This window comes from Pelodiscus sinensis, chromosome 28 (assembly GCF_052426305.1).
Source record: "Pelodiscus sinensis isolate ZL-2025 chromosome 28, ASM5242630v1, whole genome shotgun sequence".
NCBI lineage: Eukaryota > Metazoa > Chordata > Testudines > Trionychidae > Pelodiscus > Pelodiscus sinensis.
Window position 1 is genome coordinate 7,389,620 of NC_143079.1, and position 22,006 is coordinate 7,411,625.

General features: G+C 48.0%; 1 protein-coding gene across 1 annotated transcript; it reads right to left on the reverse strand.

Annotated features, from left to right (window-relative positions):
• Positions 1–9,905: 9,905 nt before the first annotated feature.
• On the reverse strand, positions 9,906–19,902 carry NKX3-1 (NK3 homeobox 1). The gene is made up of 2 exons (XM_075910721.2): positions 19,573–19,902; positions 9,906–15,432 (listed from the first exon to the last, which is right to left on the reverse strand). Exons 1-2 carry the CDS (start codon positions 19,838–19,840, stop codon positions 15,017–15,019), a joined length of 684 nt encoding a protein of 227 aa, XP_075766836.1. The 5' UTR covers positions 19,841–19,902; the 3' UTR covers positions 9,906–15,016.
• Positions 19,903–22,006: the final 2,104 nt, after the last annotated feature.

A 22,006-nucleotide genomic window follows, 5' to 3' on the forward strand; every position in this document is an offset into this window, starting at 1 on the left:
GGCTCCCATTAACCCCTGGGTTATTGGTTCCCGCTGCAGGGCTCTGTAGTTTCACGGAAAGAGGGTTCACCCTGGCACCAGAGTATGTCTTACCTTTGCGCCAGGCACCCAAGAGCTTCAGCCATCTGCCAGAAGCCTGATACTTTTTGAAGATAGCAACATCCAAGGAAAAACATCCAGATGAAAGGAAAAGTGATTTACTGGGGACTTTTGTCCTGAAAGAGATGGCTGGGTATGCCGAGATGTTAGATGCACCAAGTAAGAGCGTATGCATTGGAGGGATCTGTGCTCCGTTCCCCGACTAGCCTTCCTGACCCATATACAAGTCCCTCGGGCTTTATCTACACCTAACTGTGGCAGCACTTTAAACTGAAAGTGCAGCCACAGCACTCATGCTGGGAGACAGCTCTCCCAGCGCACTATGTAAGCCACCTCCATGAGAGGAGTTGCATACAGCGCTCGTTCACCCGGACACTTCCCAGCCCTGGAACTTATGGCGTGTGGGGGGGATGTTTTTTCACACCCCTGAGCCAGAAAGTTACAGGGCTGGGAAGTGCCAGTGTGGACTTGGCCTTAACCTGGCTCTGCCTCAGTTTCTCCTATATAAAATGGAGCCAGTGCGGCTTCTTCTCTCTCACCTAGTACTTGTCTAGAATATAAATGTAACTCACACACCTAGGCTATGTCTATACTGATGGGTTGTTGTGCCAGAAATATGCAAATGAGGCTAAGCATGGAATATCGCCAAGCCTCATTTGCATACCTAATGAGCCGCCAATTTGCAGAAGAGGCTCTTGCGCCAGAAGGAGCGTCTACCCTGCCCCTTCTTGCACAAGAAAAACCCTCTTGCGCAATGCTGCTAGGCTGATTATTTTATTATTCCACCTTAGCCTCATTTGCATATTTCTGGCACAACAACCCGTCAGTGTAGACATAGCCCTAGTGTGGTTCACTGTCCCATGCAGTGGCACCTAGACCACAGCAACAGACAACAACAAGAGACCCCTACAGCATGAGCTGAAAGCCAGCTGGCTTTTAGCTCAAAGGGTAGAGGCTCTTCTATTAAGCTCCGGAGGTCCCAGGTTCAAATCTGCCTGGTGGTAGTTACATAAGCTCTTATGTGCCCGTGTCCATTTAGAATGCAAGCTCTTTGAAACATGCGCTCTCTTGTCGTGTATTTGAACAGTGCCTAGCACAGGGAGTGCCCAATCGCATCTCATTCTGATGCCTAGCTCATTTTAGTGGCATGGATTTGTCCACGCTGGGTCTAATTGGAATTTCCAACTAAAACGTAGCGTCTGTGAACCTGCTGCCGTGAGCTGTGCGCCTGACTTCCCGCATCAGTTAACCAAATAAATCAGGGGCCGTTGTCTAATAAATTATGCCTAACCTGTGTGTTCGGCTACCGATTAAATTGGTTCGATTGAATCAGCAACAGGCGGCTCTACCAGACTCTGGAAGCGACCCAAATTGTCTCCCAAAGCTGGTCATGAGAATATAACTTCCTGAGAAGAAAGACTGTGCTTGGAGGGGTTAATCTTCATAAAGACAGACTTTCAAGTGTGCGGCACAAATGTGGCCAGATTCCCAAAAGCACTCCGCACGAGGGGTGTGGCGCTTGTCTGAAAAGCTGACTCCTCCTGTGGGTGTGGAGGACTCTGAATAATCTGGCCTTTATTTGGGCGCCTAAATGGTGCTGAAAGCTTTTGTGAATCTGGGGCTGCAGTACTTCCCAAGTTAGAAAGGGCTAAAGCAATCACAACAGCTGCGGCATCAATAACCTCCAATTCCACCTCCCAGCCTGGTTATCATTTCAATTTGTTACTAGGTTGTTTCTCCTTTACAAATGGGAGAACACTGCGGCATTGTAAGAGGGGGGACTTCAAGGGCCGGCTGGCCATGCTGATTGTGTCATCAGAACATAAGTTGTAATCAAAAGAAGTTACTTAGAACAGAAGCACATTTTTATTTTGTTTGGTCCAGGGCAATTTTGTAGATTGTAGCTCTTGGTTCCGTTCCATGGCTGTCCTGTGCAGTTTGCATTGTTCGGGGCTTGTAACTTTTTGGGGTTGCTGACATTGCTTGATTGCCTGGATACTGTGTATGTGGGCTGCATGGATCTTTCGAATTTGGATACATGTCTGAGAGCAAAAAGGCTTGCTTCATGCTGTTCATCAGGATACTGGACTAGAGGAGGATAATAATCCCTAGCCCTTATATAGCACTTGTCATCAGTAGATCTCACGGTGCTTTGCAAAAGGGGGTCACTTTCATCCCATTTTATAGATGGAGAAACTGAGGCACAGAACAGGGAAGTGACTTTCTCAGTAGGCCAGTGGCCAGAACCAGGAATAGAATGCATGCCTCCTGAATACTAGTTCAGTGCTCTACCCACTAGGTGAGAGTGCTGGTCACATCCATTACGCCTACATTTATCTGAACACGGTTTCTTAGGTAGCACAAAGCTGCCATTCAGTGGCTCCTTGTGGTCACTAAATGTCTGAGTTTAAGGAGCATGCTGCACTTTAATAGATTCTCAGGCTGGAAGCAACTCTTACTCTGACATTTTGTGCAACACTGGTCATAGAACTTCCCTGAAATAATCCCTCAATCTGATCTTTCCGAAAAAAATAATGGTAATTGATGCAGACTCCTCCACAACCCTGGGTAAATTGTTGAAATAGTTAATTGCTTTCAACCGGTAACAATTTACACCTTCTTTCCAGTTTGTATTTGTCCAGCTTCGACATCCAGCCATTAGAATCCAGATCAGGTTTGACCTATCTCAGCTAGATTTGTTCCCCATGCGTAGGTACTTACAAACTGCAATCAAGTCACCCTTTAACCTGCTCTTTGTTAAGCTAAATAGAACGAGCGCTCTGAGTTTATCGCTCTAGGGTATGTTTTCTAATCCTCATGGCTCTGCTCTGCGCCCTCTCCGATTTATCAGCATCCTCCCCGAATTGCGGGCACCGGGGCTGGACACAGTGTTCCAGCAGTTGCTGCATCGGTGCTGAATTCAGAGGTCTACACCTATTTGAAATCCCCCTTGTTCCTAGATATGGACATTTACACGGAGCCGCACCGAACTGCATATTCTTTGTCTGAGCCGGGACGATCCCAACGACTTGTCCTTTTCTTTGCTTACCACTCCCCCTATTTTTGTGTCAGCTGCCATTCATCAACTTTTGTCTGGAAATGGGTGACATGAGGGATCTTGTGAGGATTATCTGTTGTGTTCCCTCCCTCTGGGGCATCTGGCATTGGCCACTGTCAGCAGACAGGATGCTGGGCTAGATGGGCTGTTAGTCTGACCCAGGCTGGCCAGTCTTTTGTTCTTATAATGGTGATTTGTATTGTTTCTTCCAGGTTATTAAGAAAAAAAACCATTAAACAGAGAAAGCCCCAAAACTGATCTCACTGGAAACTCCCTCTTCGTACCCATTCCCCATTTATAGGTCCAATCTGAAACCTATCCATTAGCCGTCTTTTATTATTCTAGGTTTTTAGTCAAACTTTCACGTGGTATCTAATCAAACTCCTTGCAGAACTGTAAGTATATTACAGCAACACTAAAACAATGAGGAGTCCTGTGGCAATGTAAAGACTAACACATTTATTTGGGCATGAGCCCTTTCGTGGCCTGCAGCCCACTTCGTTAGTCTTTAAGATGCCACAGAGCTCCTCATTGTTTTTACTTAAACAGACTAACATGGCTACCCTTCTAAAATTTACGTCAACACTGTTACCTTCAGTTGTCCTGATGGGTGACCAATAGGGGCTGTTGCTGCTGGGACACACATTAGGATGGGCCAATGGTTAGGCCATTAGTCTGGGACTTGGGAGATTTGGCTTGAGTTCTCTGCTCTGCCACAGATGCCCTTTGTGACCTTGGGCAAGTCATTTAGTCCCTCTGTGGTAGAGAGATAATAGCACTTTGCTCTCTCATAGAAGAGTTGGGAGGATAAACGAATGAAATGTTTGTGAGGTTTGGCTCTCAGATACAGCAGCAATGGGAGCTAGATAGGTACCGCAGGCCATGTCTCCACTTGCTGCTCTGGAGATCAATCTAGTTAAGACCCACTAAATTGAACACTGAGGGTGTGTCTAGACTACATGCCTCCTTCGACGGAGGCATGTAGATTAGCCAGATCGGAAGAGGGAAATGAAGCCGCGATTAAAATAATCGCGGCTTCATTTAAATTTAAATGGCTGCCCCGATCTGCCGATCAGCTGTTTGTCGGCAGATCGGGGCAGTCTGGACGCGACGCACCGACAAAGAAGCCTTTCTTCATCGGCACAGGTAAGCCTCGTGAAACCAGGCTTACCTGTGCCGATGAAGAAAGGCTTCTTTGTCGGCGCATCGCGTCCAGACTGCCCCGATCTGCCGACAAACAGCTGATCGGCAGATCGGGGCAGCCATTTAAATTTAAATGAAGCCGCGATTATTTTAATCGCGGCTTCATTTCCCTCTTCCGATCTGGCTAATCTACATGCCTCCGTCGAAGGAGGCATGTAGTCTAGACACACCCTGAGGGTGGCTCCGGTCAATGCCAGTACTCCTCACAAACAGGAGGAGTACTTAAGGGAAGCTGATTCCAGCTACATATTTTATATAGTTGGAGTTGCATACCTTAAACCAACCTTCCAGGTCTAGTATAGTCCTGGCCTTAGCTAATTTACCCTGGAGGTTCCTGAACAGGTGATTAGAAACCTTTGCCCTGCCCTTCCTCCTTCTTGTCCTAAGATCACAAATGAAACGGGTTCTATGATGCTTTGCTACCCTTCCACTGGAGTCAGCCAATTTGGGCTTCAGGATGCTGAGACTGTGCAAAAGGTCCCAAGAAGGCCTTTTACATTTTTCTCCTCTGATTTTCTTCGGAGGGCTGGAGATTGTCAACAGAATGCCAATGGATGTGTGTTTCATTTTTGTTTCCTGTAGAAATACTTGTCTTATCTCTGATCTGTCTTTTCTAAGAGCAAATAGCTCTATAAATTATCGCAGCCAGACATGTTTGGAAATGCCTCCGTAGCTGTCCTGTGTTGATTTATTCTGTTTGTCTGCCTTCACGCCATGATGTTCCATATAAAAGGCACGAAGCCTCTTTCCACCTCGGTTCTTTCAGTAGGATAAAAGGAAAAAGAATCTGCTGAAGACTTGGTGACGTGATATCATGGGAAGGGTCTGGAAATCTATGGTTTGCCATTTCTGCAAAGTACCTTTCTTCTTTTCTTAGTTGTACATGGTGGAGCCTGCATCAGAACTATGGCTGGGATGCTTAGCATGGCTGAACTTTTCCTTCCTGCAAGGGGCTGAACCCTCTATCCCCCATCCATTCAAATCTTTCACCACGTATTTAACATTAAGCATCTGTCCCCAAAATGGACAGCTGGTTTAATCCATTGTGGCATGTGCCAGCCCACAAAGGTTGTGGGTCGTGGCAGGTGCTAGTCACAGAACCTGGACTCTTCAGCTCAATCGGTAGCATCGTGTGCTTCTAGCTCAGGTTCAACACCTAGTGTCAGACAAGATGGGGGGATAAAACAGGCGCAAAAAAGTGGAATGCATAATTGTGCCTGCAAAACAGGAGGCTGTGTTTCAAAATCAGGCCCAGGGAATGCAGAATTTTAGGTCATCAGTGTCTTTATCCTGGCTAGCAACAGCCCCTTTTCGAAAAATACCCCTTCCAGCATCAAGAATAATCTGACTGGGATGTGTGCAACTTTATGAACTATATGCCCCAGACCTGTATGGTCCTTGTCAGAGAGGAGCCTCCATGTGGATTTTGAATTGATGGGAAAGACCAGTTCTCATTGATGGGACAGACCAGTTCTGCTCCAGGTATGGAATATCTAGCTGATAATGTGCCTAAAATTTGCCTGAATTTGATCCTAATCTTTCTCATCGTGTAAAGAGCCGGGACAACTTGTAGAAAGCACAGACGTTCCCTGTAAGCCGTACTCTGAGGTCTTCTGTAGAAGGTAAGGATGCTACAAGTCTTGGGCTACCCTTCTGCCCGGGGATTGATTTCACCCTATATTTGATCCTGAAGGGCCTGCCTGTGGGAGGTGCTGGACCCTTGCAGTTCAGCTGGAGTGTTCAGCAACCTCTCCGCATTAGGCCACGAGTGTTTGGAGACACAGCCCATTGGCTACGCTTCCTTGTTCACCCCATTAGGTTCTCCTGCTTGGTCCTGCAGCATCGTCATAGGGTGAAACAATCCAAGTCCATGGGAAAGGGTTTTTCAAAAGATTGAAATTCTCTTGCGTCAGGGTTTAAACCAGCTTTTAACTTTTGGGGCTCAGAGAAAACTTTCCCATAGTTCCCTGCTACAAGATTTCTTGCACCTTCCTCTTACGTAGGTGGTCAGGGGCACTTGCAGAGCCAGGATATTGTGTTTGATGAAGAACTGATCTGAGCTATTATATTCTTTATCTTTCTCCCCTCCCCCGCACTGTTAGTCCATACGAGTTAACTTGTTCCCACCACTCTGCTTTGCAAATGTTGTTTTAGGTCAAACAGAATATTTCCTTGGCTCCCTTCCTGAGGGTGTTTGCCAAGTCTGTGGTTTACTGCATGCAAATGTTAGTCAACAGTTATGTTATCCAATGGCGGCCTTTTTTTTTTTTTTAGTAGCGTTAAAAGGTTTGGCAGAGAGACAAGTGTAAATGTTATGTCAGCTTTAGACACTGTTTAATTCTGATAGATACGTTGGCAGTGGAGCATGACTCTTTCTAATTGACAGATGTGAAATGACGCCTTCTGATTCTAGTAGTGAAACAAACAGGAGTTCTGTATTTTTAAAGCTGATGAAAACACCATGTCCCCATAGCCAGGGTGGGATTCATCAAAAGGAAATTTATCACAGCAAGAGTTTACTTTGCCATACTTATTGTTGTCATTGGTGCCTTAACCCTGGATTATTTGGATACCAGTACATTACAGCCCTTTTTCCTTTGGGTCCTGGTGCTTGGCATTACAATATAAGGTGGAAGCCTGACCGTCCCTTGTAGAAAAGCACTTGGAGGAAAGAGTTGCAAAACGGAGGAAAAATTATAAAAGGACTCGAGTGTCCGCTGTCTCTCAGCAGGAGTCCAGCCAAAGCTGGCAAGAACTGCAAAAGAATCTGCAGGTTGCCTGCCTACTCCCATTATGATGGGTGACATACTTCCCACAATCAGCTTTTGCTGAACTACGGGTGCCAAGGTGTGTGTGTGGGCAGGCATGCTCCTTGGAACACAGGCAAAAATCATATGTCTGGGACAAGTAATGCTGATACTCCTTGACAAATACAATCCACCTTTTATCTCAGACTCCCTGGCTGCGTCCAGACTGGCATGATTTTCCGCAAAAGCATTCCGGAAAGTTTTCCGTTAAAAGCATTTGTGGAAAAGAGCGTCTAGATTGGCACGGACGCTTTTCCGCAAAAGGACTTTTTGCGGAAAAGTGTCCGTGCCAATCTAGACGCGCTTTTCCGCAAAAAAGCCCCAATGGCCATTTTCGCCATCGGGGCTTTTTTGCGCAAAACAAATCTGAGCTGTCTACACTGGCCCTTTTGCGCAAAAGCTTTTGCCCGAACAGGAGCAGCATAGTATTTCCACAAGAAGCACTGATTTCTTACATGAGCTCGTCAATGTTCTTGCAGAAATTCAAGCAGCCAGAGTAGACAGCTGGCAAGTTTTTCTGCAAAAGCAACTGCTTTTGCGGAAAAACTTGCCAGTCTAGACACAGTCCTTTAGTGTATATCCTCTCCGCATATACCCAGGAGTCTGGAAAATTTGAAACGATAGTGGCAACTGGTCAGGCACCAGGCCAGGATGGCAACCCTTCCGCTAGCTGCAGCGCAGAAGGAAGGTTGTCATGGTCTGCTACGGCCACCCTTCCTTCTGTGCCACTGCTGGGGGAGCCCTGCTTTCTATGCTGAGGGGCCAGAGAGTGGTAGGTACTGGCAGGAAACCCAGCTCGGACATCTACAACGCTGCCAGCAACAACGCAGAAGGAAGGCTGGGATGGTGAGGTGTTGCCACCTTTCCTTGTGCACTGCTGCTAGTGGTGGGGCTGCCTTCTGAGGTAGGTACCACTGCCAGCAGAAGCACAGAAGGAAAACTGGAACGATATGGTCTTGCCACCCTTCCTTCTGCTCTGCGGCTGGAGGCAGAAGGAAGTGTAGTGAGTTGGGACGTTAGTGTAGAGTTGTTTAAACGATTAACTGATAAGCCACACAGAAGCACTGCAGTCCCTCCCTCCTCCCCACACTCTTCGGCTGTGTCTACACTGGCAAGTTATTCCGGAAAATCAGCCGCTTTTCCGGAAGAACTTGCCAGCTGTCTACACTGGCCCCTTGAATTTCCGGAAAAGCACTGACGATCTAATGTAAAATCATCAGTGCTTTTCCGGAAAAACTACGCTGCTCCCGTTCGGGCAAAAGTCTTTTTCCAGAAAACTGTTCTGGAAAAGGGCCAGTGTAGACAGCACAGTAGTGTTTTCTGCAAAAAAGCCTCGATTGCGAAAATGACGATCGGGGCTTTTTTGCAGAAAAGCGTGACTAGATTGGCCACGGACGCTTTTCCGCAAAAAGTGCTTTTCTGGAAAAGCGTCCTGCCAATCTAGACGCGCTTTTCCAAAACTGCTTTTAACGGAAAACTTTTCCGTTAAAAGCATTTCCGGAAAATCATGCCAGTGTAGACGTAGCCTTCCACTGTGGGGTTGGAATTGGGGAGGGTGCAAACCTCAAAGACCAGAGTCAGACAAGCTTGGAGCTGGATCCAACCCATGGCCTCTGCCTGGCGGGGAGGGGAGGAAGCAATTCTGCAGGCTGCTGCTTCCCCTCCTCTCTCTCCCCCACCCCCGTTGGGGAAATGGCAGAGGAGGCTTTCCCCTGCTGGTCTGATTGTCCAAAATCACCACCCATAGGTGCAGCAGAGGGCAGTACCTGGGAGTGGCAGGGACATGGAGCCATGTGTGTCGATGGGCAGCTGCAACAGGTAAGCACCCCTCTCTTGCCCAGCCCACTGCTGCTCTCTCCTGCCTAGAACCTGCATCTCCATCCCATTCCTGCACCCCCTTCCACTCCTGCATCCTACCTCCCCCCAGACTCTCCTGCATCCCCCTCTGCTCCTGCGCCCTACCTCCCACCCTCCATCCCCAATCCCCAGCTGGCTCCTGCACCCTCCCACCCAGACCCCACATCTGCTCCCTAGCAGCCCTCTCCCACACATTGAACCCCTGTTTTGGCCCCACCGAAGAGCCTGGGGGCTGCCCACGAAATCTACTAGCCTGGTGTGCAAGGGGAATGCGGGGAGTGTCTTTTTGCTTCTCAGTTGGAGGCCACATCAGTGAGGTGGGATTTTTGCACAGCCCCCAACTGATTTTTCTGAGGGTCCATGGCCCCCCCAACCAAAAAAGGTTCCTCACCCCTGGGCTTTGAGAGCCCCAGCCCTGGTTTCTGGAAATAGGCCACCGAAGCACTCTGCTGATGAAGGCATTTTCCCTATGAAAGGCAGAGTGAAGAGCACTTAGGCGGAGAGACGCATCCGTGACATCTGAAGGATACAGCATGAGCTCTCTGGAGCCGGATCCAAACTCCACTGAGCTCTGGGGAGACTCCCATCAGGTCCTATCTGTGCAGCCTTTCCGTGCTATTAGCTGTGCATCAGGGGTTGGCCCGCAGCCATGACCCTTAACCCACCCGATCCACTCCCATTTCGGAGGGCTGAGTCATGCTGCGGGCTCGCCTTCCTCCCTCGCATGGAGAAGCTACTCCATGCAACTGCTGCTTCCTGGAACCGGACCCTACGGAAGGGATCCTGACTCTCCAGAGCTACGCTGGCCCAGGGCGCTTGGGCCAAATACAGGAACCCGGGACACAGCGGAGATTTTAAAAAATAAACCCCAGGGAGGCCTATTTCTAGTACAGACCTTAAGCTTTTTATTCCAAAGTACAATGCACACATTGGGAAAACAGTATCAAAATATATATACAAAAAAATAACCGTTGGCACCGGGTGGATTTCATACAAAGGCCAAGTGTGGGCAGCTCAGAGCGCGGCCGGGAAGGCCTGGTCTGAGGTCACAAACCAGGAGCGCAGCTGAGCCTCCCATGGACTATCCAAGGGGCTATTCAGTTCCCATGACTACCAAAGAGCAATGGCTCCCATCCATTGATGCCCTGCAGATGGGGCCTAATTCTCCACAGCCCTGTCAGCGTTTACATCTGTGCCACCTGAGGGAGACACCTGATGGCTCCTCTTATGCCAAGGGCCGGGGAGCTGGCTAGCCCGGCTCAGTTATTAGGCCCTGCTGGGCAGGAGGAAGCTGATCTCTAGGAGAGAGGCAACTCTAAGGAGAGCCATGGTGGGCCTGAAGGAAAGGGTGAGTCTTCGTTCCTGCACTGGGGAAGCCTCTAGGAGCGGTAGGATGGGTAGAGGGACTGTGTGTGCTTGGTAGTTGCCTGTGTAGGAAAGAGAGTTGAAGTAGGGATGTAAAATCCCATTTATTTGGTTAGCTGGTTAACCAATTAAAGGGGGAGGTGGCTGGGGGAGCCGCTCCAGCCAGTTGTGTCCATGGCAGGCCTGGGCACATCACAAGCAGGGACTGCTCTGATCATCTGGAACAATCCCTACCTGTGGCAGGCCCCAGGGGGCTGGAGCAGCCCCTGGCTGGCAAAGAGCTGCTCCATCCCCTGCTGGTTAACCTTTTACATCCCTCCTTGAGCATGGCAGTAAGTCCTTCCTGGGCAAGTTGGGCAATCCAACCTTAGTGAAGGGAAACTGAGGCAGCAGATGGCCTGAAGGCAGGCTGGATAGGTGACACCTCCACGGGTGTGAGTCAAACGTCCGTTCATGGAGATCAGTGGAGTTGCAGCGATAGAGGGGGGATAAGAATTCTGACCAGACCACATTTTGAACCTGCTGTGTATGGATTTAAACAAATGCAAAACTGGCCTGTCAATCAGCATGGTGCGAATTTTGCACCTTCCTTGCACTGGTGCAAATGACACCACAAGGTGCAAGGCATGGCTAATTGGGTTAAAAAAATGCCTCTGCATTTCTGCACCGCAGGCTTGGTCCTGCAGCTATTACTCTTTTGAGTTACCCCATTGATGGGGGGGGAGGGGCTCCTCCCGTGAGTCATGACTGCTGTTCTAAGTAGTGAACGATCACTTCTTTTGGAAAGTGGATAAGCAGCGTGCTTGAGGCTGAAACAAATTGTAACAGCCCAGAGATGACCTTCTACTCTTCATGCTGACTGAGAGAAAGGTCTGAATCCTCTCACGATGAATAGGTTCTAAATAAAGAACACGCTGGAGGAAAAATGTTATCTAGAGATACTAGGAGTAACATTCCAACTAGTTAGAAAACAAGCCATTCTTCTTCCATGCATTTCAATAATTTACGCAGTGGCCGTGAGTGACCATAAATCCAGGGTATTGGTGAATTCTTCACCTTAATGGGTTTGACCCTGCAAACTTTTACTCCCATAAGTAATCCTTCCTTGTGACAGGAATCCCCTAGCCTAGGTCTACACTAGGGAGTTATTTCAAAATAACAAGTGGCGCGTCCACACTACCAAGCCTATTTTTTTCCAAAATAAGAACTTCTGCATGTCATGAGAACGGGAGTTATTTCAAATTTTTTTGAAATAATGTCCTAGTGTAGATATAGCCATGATACTGCTGACATACTTGTATGTGTGGTGGCCTTAGCCAGACTGGGGGGGGGGTGGGGGGGGGGAGGCAGAAGACGGGGAAAAAAGATCACTTTTTAATTATGTTCATTAAAAATAACATTCTAAAAATTTCCCAGACCTGAGAAGATCTGTGTCAGCCTGACTCACCAATAGAAGCTGGTCCAATAAAGTTTATTACTTTGCCCTGTTGCCTCTGAAAATAAACGTTTTACAATTACCATTCTGGTGGCAGGAGAGGGGAGGGGAAAGGAAAATAAGTCTTTGGCTTGTGGGTTTTTAATTCTCTGTAGGATGAACTCAGGTGCTGCAGTGGTGAAATCACTTGAAAAGATTTGGATAGATTATGCTCAGGAGGTGTAAATTGGCATAGTTCTAATGAAATCAGGCAGATTTGAACCGGGGACCTCTGGATCTTAGTATAAGAGCCTCTATAGCTTGAACTATAAAGCCAGCTAGCTCACAACTTAAGCTATAGACCTCCCTTGTTCTTATCTCTGTCTGTAAGTGGTCTAAGTACCACTACATGGGACAATGAACCACACTAGGGTTATGTCTATACTGCACCTCTTTTCCACAAAGCATATGCAAATAAAGCACAGATTAGCAATTGGCATGCTTCATTTGCATAATTAGGGGCCATTTGGGCATGAGGCTTTTGTGCAAAAAGGAGTAGTGTAGATGGCTTTCTGCAAAAACCCCCTCTGGCACAAGAGCCATTATTCCTCTCCCCCCCCCCTTCCCCCCCTCCCCGGAAGAACAGCTCTTGCACAAGAGGGGATTTTTGCAGAAAAAGAGCCATCTACACGGCTCCTTTTTGTACAAAAGCCACTGCTAGTTATGCAAATGAAGCATGGTGATATTCTACTCTGCTTCATTTGCATAAGCTTTTGCAGAAGGTGGCTGCAGTATAGGTGTATGCTGTGTGTGTTACACTAGGCCTATGTCTACACTGGCAGCCTCTTGTGCAAAAACTCTTCCACAAGAGAGCATCTTGTTTTTGCACAAGAGCATCCATGGCAGTGTAGACACACTGTTGTGCAAGAAAGCTCTAATAGCCACTTTAACCATAGGGGCTTCTTGTGTAAGAAATTCATGTTGCCTGTCTACACTGGCCTCTTCTGGAAGAGCTCTTGTGCAAGAGGGCTTATTCCTCATAGGGACAGGAATAACGCTTCCGGAAGAAACCCTGTTTTACAACACTATACTGTAAATTTACTTCTGGAAGAACGCTCATGCAGTGTAGACAGCCGGCAAGCTTTTGCAGAAGAACGGCTGTTCTTGTGCAAGAAGCTGCTAGTGTAGACCTAGCTTAACTGAGTGTTTAGCCCACTCAAATGATTTAAGGTAATTTCCTTCCCATTTCATTTCTATTTTAAAACTTCTTTCCGTCACAATAGGTGTTACCTCAAGCTCTTTGCTCCTAAACCCATCACTGCTACTTTGCTAATGCAAAGAAATGCTATTTACTTAGCCATTGTGCATAGAAGCTTTAGTCCATTTTGCCCTGAGATAGCTCAGCACCTTGTAGTTTATTTCCCACTAAAGGTCAGATCAGAAGGTGCTCAGCACCATTGCATTAGTAGGTTATGTATCAACCTGAAGCAGGAATCACCTCTGTTAGTCTGTTCAAACGATAAGCATGAATAATATCCATTTAACCCTGTGCCATGAAAACTTTACAGTAATACTGAGCCAGCAAGCCTTTTAAAGCATTAGGCTGCTTTGTGTCATCTAGTTTTACCAACAGAATTGCTTCTTTCAGCCTTCCTAACAGTTAAAAATTTAGAATGTATTGTACTAGCTAGCCTGTGTTAATGTTCAAAGAGGCAATGTGAATATACAAAAAAATCTGTCATTGAGTTCTTTATCATCTGCTTTGGTAGGTGCTGCTAAGTTAGTGATGCGGTACACTGGTGAATAGGGTATAGACACTGAGCAGGTGTCAAGTGGCAGTTCCACCACAATCAGAGAATTGATTTATACCAGCTGAAGATCCTGCCCCTGATATTTATTGCATATGGTAAAAAAAATCTGTAGCCCCCTAATATTTCATGTTTGTTACTATGCAGCACATCACTATGAGAGAGCTAGAACAGCAAGCTTTCTACTTCAAGTCACAGGGCTTTACCACTTGAGCTAAATGAGACTACTTCAACTAACAGTATGGATGCTATGACACAGATGTGCAGTTTAATTCTAGCCAGTTAAGTGCAGTAGGGCACATGTCATGAACTGGTCAGTGCATGACAATAGTTCAAATGGGGTTGGAGATGTAGTTCTAATAAGTCTTGTAGTCTTTACAGGATGACTAGATGATTTTTAGTTCCCATGTAATGGAAAAAAATGCAGAATCCCCCCCCCCATTCAGTGCCCCACCTATGTTCTGTTTGATATATTTAACTATCTGGGCTCCCTCATGGGGTCAGAGGGTCCCAGAGGAATATACAGAGACATTTGCTGTGCAAAGCCATCATGGTTTAGTTTACTGACTGATCTAGGGTTAAAGTTTTCCAAAGCACCTGTGTCTCATTTTCTAGAGAGTTAAGCACATAGAAGCCAGAGTCCCATTGACTTGAGTGCATGAAAGAGGCAGATGCTATGGTCTAGTGGATAGAACACTGGTTTGTACCTGGTGGACCTGCATTCTATTCCTGACTGTCACTGGATGGCTTTGGTCAAATCACCTCATTGCTCTGTGCCTCAGTTTCCCCCTCTGGAGAACAACTTTTCAAACGCTAAGGCTATGTCTACAGGGGTGGCTTCTTGCGCAAGAACACGTCCACACTGCCATGTGAGAGATGTACTTTTGCACAAGAGCATCCATGGCAGTATGGATGCTCTTGCGCAAGAAAGCTCTGATGCGCTAGAAAGCCCTATGGCTAAAATGGCCAAGAAACCCCTGTCGCGCATCCACACTACCCTCTTGCGCAAGACAGTGTACACCTGTTAGAAAAGAGTGTAGCTCTTGTGCAAGAAGTCCTCTCCTACCATGCTTTACTGTAAACCTTCTTGCACAAGAGTGGGTGGGTGGTGTGGACGCTCTGCGGAAGAATGGCTGTTCTTGTGCAAGAACCCGCCAGTGTAGACAAAGCCTAAGACTTACCAATGGTAAGTGCTACACCAGAGCACAGCAATCGTGCAATGGAAAATGGTTTAGATGTGTAACAGTGCTGAGAACCTGTGAGTTCCCTGAAAAGGAAAAAGGACCTACAGGGTGAAAAGCAGCATCACTGAAACTCTGGGCAGAAGTGCTTCTTCTCCCCTCCCCCCATTAAGAGGGAAAAAAAAGGTCAATTTTTCAAAAGGGAAAAAGGGTCTTTAGCCTGGTTACCACAGAGAGGGACTCCAGCCATTCAAGTAGTACAGGCAGGGATAGTATTGGTAGCTGTTATACACCGAAATCACAGAGGCTCTGGAGGGGTTGTCCTCTCTCAGGACCGGGAGAGCAGAGTTCTTATCGAGTTCACTGAGCTCCGAGGAGAGTTGCTTCCTTTTGGTTTTGTACCTTCGGTTCTGGAACCAGATTTTCACCTGGGTTTCCGTGAGTTTCAGGTTCTTTGCCAGGTGAGCGCGCTCTGGGGCGGACAGATATTTCTGACGACTGAACTTCCTTTCTAACTCGATGACCTGGGTGTGGGAGAAGGCCGCCCGCGACCGCTTTTGCTGCTTTGGGGCTCTCTGGTGACTTGGTGAGGCTCTCAGAGGGTTTTCACAGTCCGACAGACAGGTCTCTGTAGGTGCCTCTGAGGGAAGGAAGAGGGGAGTTATACATGAGGAAAGGAACCAGTATAGCTGGTTCACAGGCTCTTTCCTGAGAGCACATTTCATCCTGGCAACATTTTTACAGCTGTTAAACATTGGAAAAGCTTTTGCTTACAATTCCCCCTCCCCCGAATTGATATACTAGAACCTCTTTAAAGTCAGCAGCCCTGGGATACAGGGTAGGGATGTAAAAATCCCATTGTATTAGTTAGCTGGCTACACTATGTTTGACTGGTTAATTGATTAAACAAGGCTGGGTGGAGGGCGCAGCTTGGGCACACTGCAGACAAGGGCTGCTTCGGCCAGGTTCGAGCACCCCCTCCTCAGAATCTGTGGCAGGCTCTGCAGGGCTGGAGCAGCCCCCTATCAGTGGTTGACCAGCAGGGGCTGGAGCAACCCCACACTTACCATTCACATCCCTAAAATGGGGGGGGAGGGGAAAAGAATGTCAAAAGGATTTTCTGGGCTATGGCGTGTGCTGTGGGAGTCTGGTCATGAGGGGAATGGAGGTGGGGCACTTGGCACCCCACTCCCAGAGGCATACATGGCTCCTTGCTCCCCATGGCTCCCAGGCACCACCCTCCTCTCCCCTGTCACCCCCCCCATGGGAGTGGGGTGGGTTCCTGGATGAGTATGGTGGTGTGCTACATGGTTGCTGAAAAGGACTTGTTTGCCTACAGACAAGTCCTTTCCAGCAACCACGTAGCACACCTCCATCATACTCATCCAGGAACCCAGCCCTGCAATGAACCCCCAGTGCCAACTCTGTCCACACATCTACACAAGCAGTATCATAGAACCAAGCCACATCAGCGGCTTATGTAACTGCACATCCACTAGTATGATCTATGCCAGCAGCGCCCCTCTATGTACCTTGGCCAAACTGGCCAGTCTTTACAAGAGACTTCATGGACACATCAGATATTCGAAAGGGCAACACAGAAACCTGTTGGAACTTTTTAACTTTCCCAGGCACTCATTAATGGATCTCAGTCACCGTATTGTTTCAGGCCAATTTCACAAGCCAACTCCACAGGGAAGTCTTAGACCTTAACTTCATTTACAAGTTTGGATTCCTAACAGAGGTATGAACAAAGACATTGGCTGGATGGTCTGCTACATTCTACATCCTAATGAAATCATAAGAACCAAACAATAGGTTAACAATTAATACTGTCTCTATCCGCTTCATGTAGCATGGACACTTCCCCTTTTCTTTTCCTTCTCTCCTCCCCTCCCCCTTATTTATTTAGGAACTGGACCTTTAAGAACTGCATTCATCTGAAGTGGGTTGTGCCCACAAGCTCATGATACCATCTTTGTGTTTAGTCTCTAAGGTGCAGCAAGCCTGTTTATTGTTTCCAGTTACAAACTAACTTGGCTACCCCCTGAAGCTTTTTCTTCTGTGATTGTGCCATTATGGGGTCTTGAGTGGAGCTCCTAGGCATATTGTTAATACAAATACAAGGCTGCCAACTCTTGGGATATTTTTTGAGTCTTGCAATAGTTGGGATTTCTCAAAGCCCTCACGCACCTTTGATTATCTCAGCTTTTGTTTTACGAGCATCAGTTTCTACCCTCAGAGAAGAGTTAGAAATGTGAAGTTGGTGCACACCCCAAAGGCTCAGATGGCAGTGCTACAGCAAATTAAAAAACAAAACCAAAAGAGATCCTGCCCTTCTATTGGCAGAGGGCATTTTTAAGGCCTGTCTCCTTAGTTCTGCATGCAGTCCTACTAATGTGTAGCCAGTAGCCAACATTTTCAAAGATGGATACCCAGGTGTAAATTGGGCTCCCATAAGAGTGGGAATGATTATCAGAGATGCTAGGTGCCTGCTACTATCATGGAAATCAGGCCATCACATAAAAGAACCCTTATTCAGAAAGATCAGTATAAAATTAAGTGCCCAGTTTTCTTCCCCTAGACATTCCACTGACTTCCATAAAGGTATTGCTAGTTTCCACTGCTTTAATTGACAGACCAAATGAAGACACCCAGGTTTGAGAGTCAGGGTTCTTGGCTCAGTTCTGCCCCTATCCCAGTGAGTGGCAAAGCTCCCAGTGGATGTCCATGGGGACACAGGATCTGGATCCGTACACAGGTGACCCATTCAGTTGGGAGTCCAAACTCTTGAGAAATCCAGGGTAACAAGAGAAGTGCATCTCCTGGAAGCTGCTCTGTGTGGTGCTATGGCCAAGCAAGTTGAGAGATAAAGAGGTTCCCTGGCTGCCCCGTGAAAGATACACTAATACAGGCTGGCTTTGATGTGACCAAGCAGAGCGAAGCAATTAGGCATTGTTGATGGCCATCACAGCTCAGAGGTACCAACCAGACACTTCGCCTTAATCGGATTCTACTGGAAACAATTCGGTCAGGTCAGCCCCAATCCAGCTGGGCACCCTCAGCTCTAATCGAAGGCTGTGGAAGAGCTCTGCCCTTTTCAGGATCAAGCCCTTCTTGTCATAATTAAAACTGTCTGAAAGAGTCCTTAAAGAGACATGGTACTGACTAACCCCTACAATTACTAAAACAGAAAGAGCCTTAAAAATCAAATGAATTTTCATTATTTATGCTGTTTGTTACTTTGGGTTCTCATTTCTCTCAGCTTGGACAATGGAAATAGGCCAGTTTCCCACACTGAAATATTTGGGGTGGAAACAGGCCACTCCTCATCTGGGACATCAGTTTAGTGCTACTGAAATCAGTGAAGCTGTGCAAATTTACCCCCACAGAGGAGCTGGTTCAAAAGGGATTTTAAAAAGTAAATTTGCAAGGTAATTTTTTAAAAAAAGTTCTTTGAAACATTTCTCAATCTTTAGTTTTGTAATGTCTGACTAGAACCTAAACTTTAGACCGAATGTCACCTTTTTAAGGAGAAAGCAATTAAAATGTCTTGCCTTCTTAGTGTCTGAATATCCAAGTTAGGACTGGGGCTGGATTGTGCTAGATGCTGTAAAGGCATAATAGATCAGTACCTTCCCTAACAGGCTTACATGTGTTTGATTTTTTTGATATACAGGGAGGGAGAACCCACTTCATCAGCTGTGCTGGCTATGGGCATTTCTTTGTGGTTGATGGCTTTCCACTTAATAGGGCTGAATGCAGTGCCTTGCATGTTAGAAGGTCTCAGAGGGGGAGCCGTGTTAGTCTGTAACTTTAAAAACAAGGAGTAATCCTGTGGCACTGTAGAGACAAACAAAAAATACATGGCATTATGAGCTCGCATGGGTAAAACCCACTTCATCAGATGGGCTGGTTTTACTCACACAAGCTCATGATGCTACAAGGTGCCACAGGACTACTTGTTTTTAAAGTTACAGACTAACACGGCTCGCCCTCTGAAACAATGGGGAGAGACTTCCATGTTCCCTAGAGAGTGCAGTGGTAAGTTTCTTAAACCATTCTTTAAATATATGGACTTTGTACCAGATTGTCTCAACCCCTCCCTCAGCTGTGCATGCTAGACAAACTCACTGTTTAAGTGTCCCCATTCTTTAAAGGGGATGCCATGCTACCTTTAAGTTTTACTAGCCCAACCTGGAAGTACACATCCCAGAAACCCACCATCTTAAAAAAAACCACCTATTAGTCAGCAGGTGCAACAATATCACCTCATGCCCGTTAAAGTGAATCAACACCCTCTTCTGTTATTAATTGTGGCATCCCAATTAAGATTTCCCTTGTCCTAGGTGATGGACACAGAACCAAAAGCCAATCCCTGTCCCAGCGTTTACTCCTGTTAGACTTAGTCACCAAGGCTGAAGGCAGCTGATTTTACCAGTGGGGTGCTAAGGGAGGGAGCTCTTGTTTCAGGCCGCTGGATTAGAGCTTGGGAGGGGGGGCCTCTTCTCCCCCCCCCCCTTTTCATAAACTAATGCACTATCCTAGCTTTTTAAAAAAAAAAAATGCCAAGTTCGCAAGGGCCCAACGCTCCCAGCTGGCTAGGAGCAGAGCTATTGCAGGGAGGGGGGATTTCTAGGCAGTGGCTAGTACAGACACCCCTCTTATGCGCCACTGCTTTGGAGGGGGGTCCCCCGCCCCCTAGAGCCCCAGGAATTGGGCTCCGCGCGCCATGGGAGCGTGGGAAAGTCCTGCGCGCGCGGCGGGGGACCCCGCTTACCTGCGCCTGGCTGCTCCAGGGGCGCCGCCGGCTCCTCTGGCGGGGGCGCTGCGGGGAGCCGGGCCGGGGAGCCGGCGCTGCCCCGCGCGGCCGGCCCGGGCCCCGGCGCGCCGCCTTCGCGCAGGATGTCCTGGATGAGGAAGGAGGTGAGGGGCTTGGCGCGCAGGGGCATGGTCCGCGGGCTCCTCCCAGCTGCTGCCCGGCTCCCGCCGCCTTCCCGGGGAAGCCCACAGGCGCTGTCGCTCGGCCACCCGCCCCTGCTTTGCATTTATAGGGCAGCCGGCCAAGCCTCCCGGGTCTGATTGGAGCCCGGGGCCGGGGCCGCCTTTGGCTCCCAGCTCCCCGGCTTCCTCCTGGGCAGGCTCCGAGGGAAACAGCCACACGCCCCTGCCCCGCAGAGGATCAGCCTTCAGGCGGCCGCCCCTCACCGTGGTGTCTGGGTCAGAGCGACAGCAAAGGCCCTGGTGTCGTAGCTTTCAACCAGGCTGAGGCCCCTCGGGGAGGGAGGCCAAGCAGGTTTCAGGGGGCTGCCAAGCGGAAGCTGGCATGAAGCTGCTTGGGCCTCACCCCCAAAGCCCCCTTTCCCCAGGCCTGAAGAGGAAGGTTGAGCAGCTGAGCTTTTTACAAGCCCCCCAGCCCGGGCATTGCCCAGCCTGCTCCTGTAGTGTAATGCCAGCCCTGGAGTATATGTGAAGTGGGCTGAGGCTCCTTTTGGGGGCCGCAGACTGAAAAGTGTTGGAGAACTGCAGCCCTAAGGGACGCCCCTGCTTGTGGGAAGAGTTTTTAGGGCAGCCCTTGGTGGTGGTGTGGACTGTACCATGGAAAGTAATGAGCAGTGTTTATCACAGGTATGTATCATTTGGTACTGAAGACATTTAGGGTGCGTCGACCCTGCCCCTGTAGGTCAGAATAAGATACGCAATCGGAGCTACGCAAATTGCACATCTTATTGTGATTGAATTTCAGAATAGCTTATTTCAAAAATTTCGAAATCAAGTGCTATTCCAACAAATCCCTTAACCCTCGTGGAAGGAAGTTCACAGGGACGCCAGAATAGAGTGCCCGTTATTTCAAAATCTATTTCGAAATAACGGGTGCGTTTAAAGACACAAAAGAGCTATTTCGGGATACTTCCGGTATTGGGAAACAGCGCCGATGTCTAGACTTTTTCAAGGGGTTTAATAATGAGCGCTATTTTCCGAAGGGCTGTATTATCTTTACAGAATGTTTGGGGCGAGAAATAAAACCAAGGTCCTGATTCACTGGTTATTAGAGAGCTCATGGCGATTTTTTTTTTTTTTAAAGGAGGATATGAGCTCTGAGGTTACCCAATCAGCGGCAGAGCCAGGGTAGGATGCATGAGTATTTGCATATTGTCATGTACCTGTCGTATGGGGACAGTGGGAATTCTTGCATCAAGTCATAGCCCCAAAACTCTGATGGCCAGTCTCCATTTTTCATGCCGGGGAGGACAGTGATTCCTGAATAGGTGCAGGAATACCTGGGGATAGACCCACAAGGCAGCTAGCCGTGGTCAGAATCTGGAAGAGCGCTGTATAGCTTTTGTTTCTTAATGGGAAGCAGCCCTTGCCATTCTCCTAGGACGCTGTATCCCTCTGTGTATTTGCAAAGCCTCATTCAACCCTCTTGCACAATCCTTTGTGATTTGAGACACAAATAATCCACCACTTCTCTGACTCATCACTTTGGTGTGTGCTCACTCTTTAGTTTTTGGACATTACGTGATATGACCCCAGCGGAGTTCAGATCTGTGGGGAGCAAATCTTTTAGTTAAATTCACAGGATCAAATTAATCCGCCCTCTGTAGCTTCCTTAACTTCACTGGGGTTGGCCTGTTTCCTCTGTGGAATGTGGCAAGCCTCACACAAATATTTATGAAAAACCATCATTGTGGGTGGACTAAAAGTCTGCTGTGGCTTCCAGGAGAAACACTTCTTTGAGAACAAAATTTGCACCTAAAGTCTAGATCCTCAAAGGGTGTAAATCAGTAGCGTCCCCTTCTGATGCAGATTGACATAAATGAAGAATGGGCATGGAATTTTCAGTCTGATGTATTTGCAAGTAGGGATGTTAGCATGTAGCCATTTACATGATTAACCGATAAGCACGGGCACTCCTCCCCCCCCCCCGCTACACCTGTGGCAGGCAGGTGAAGGGGCAAGCGGGAGCCAGCAGGGCGGCCAGTGAGCATAGGCAGACTTGGCGGTCACCTAAGGCGCTGCCTTCAAAGGGGTTCCTGGGGTGCCCGATGATGATGTCACGGGGCACCCAGGCACCCGATTACATCACGGCCATTGGCCGTGCAGGCAGGGGCGCTAATCACGCCTTCCGCCTGTGGGGGCAGCTACCACTGCCGGCCTCAGGCTGCTTCTGGGAGCCAGTACATGTGGGAAACCGGCTTTCAAGCTGGCTC

Bases quoted from the DNA above. Each gene is read 5' to 3' on its own strand.
- NKX3-1 (XM_075910721.2), bottom strand. From the start codon at position 19,840: ATGCAAAGCAGGGGCGGGTGGCCGAGCGACAGCGCCTGTGGGCTTCCC. The intron at 15,433-19,572 runs GTAAGCGGGGTC...TCCTTCCCTCAG, and splicing joins CCTGGAGCAGCCAGGCGCAG to AGGCACCTACAGAGACCTGT.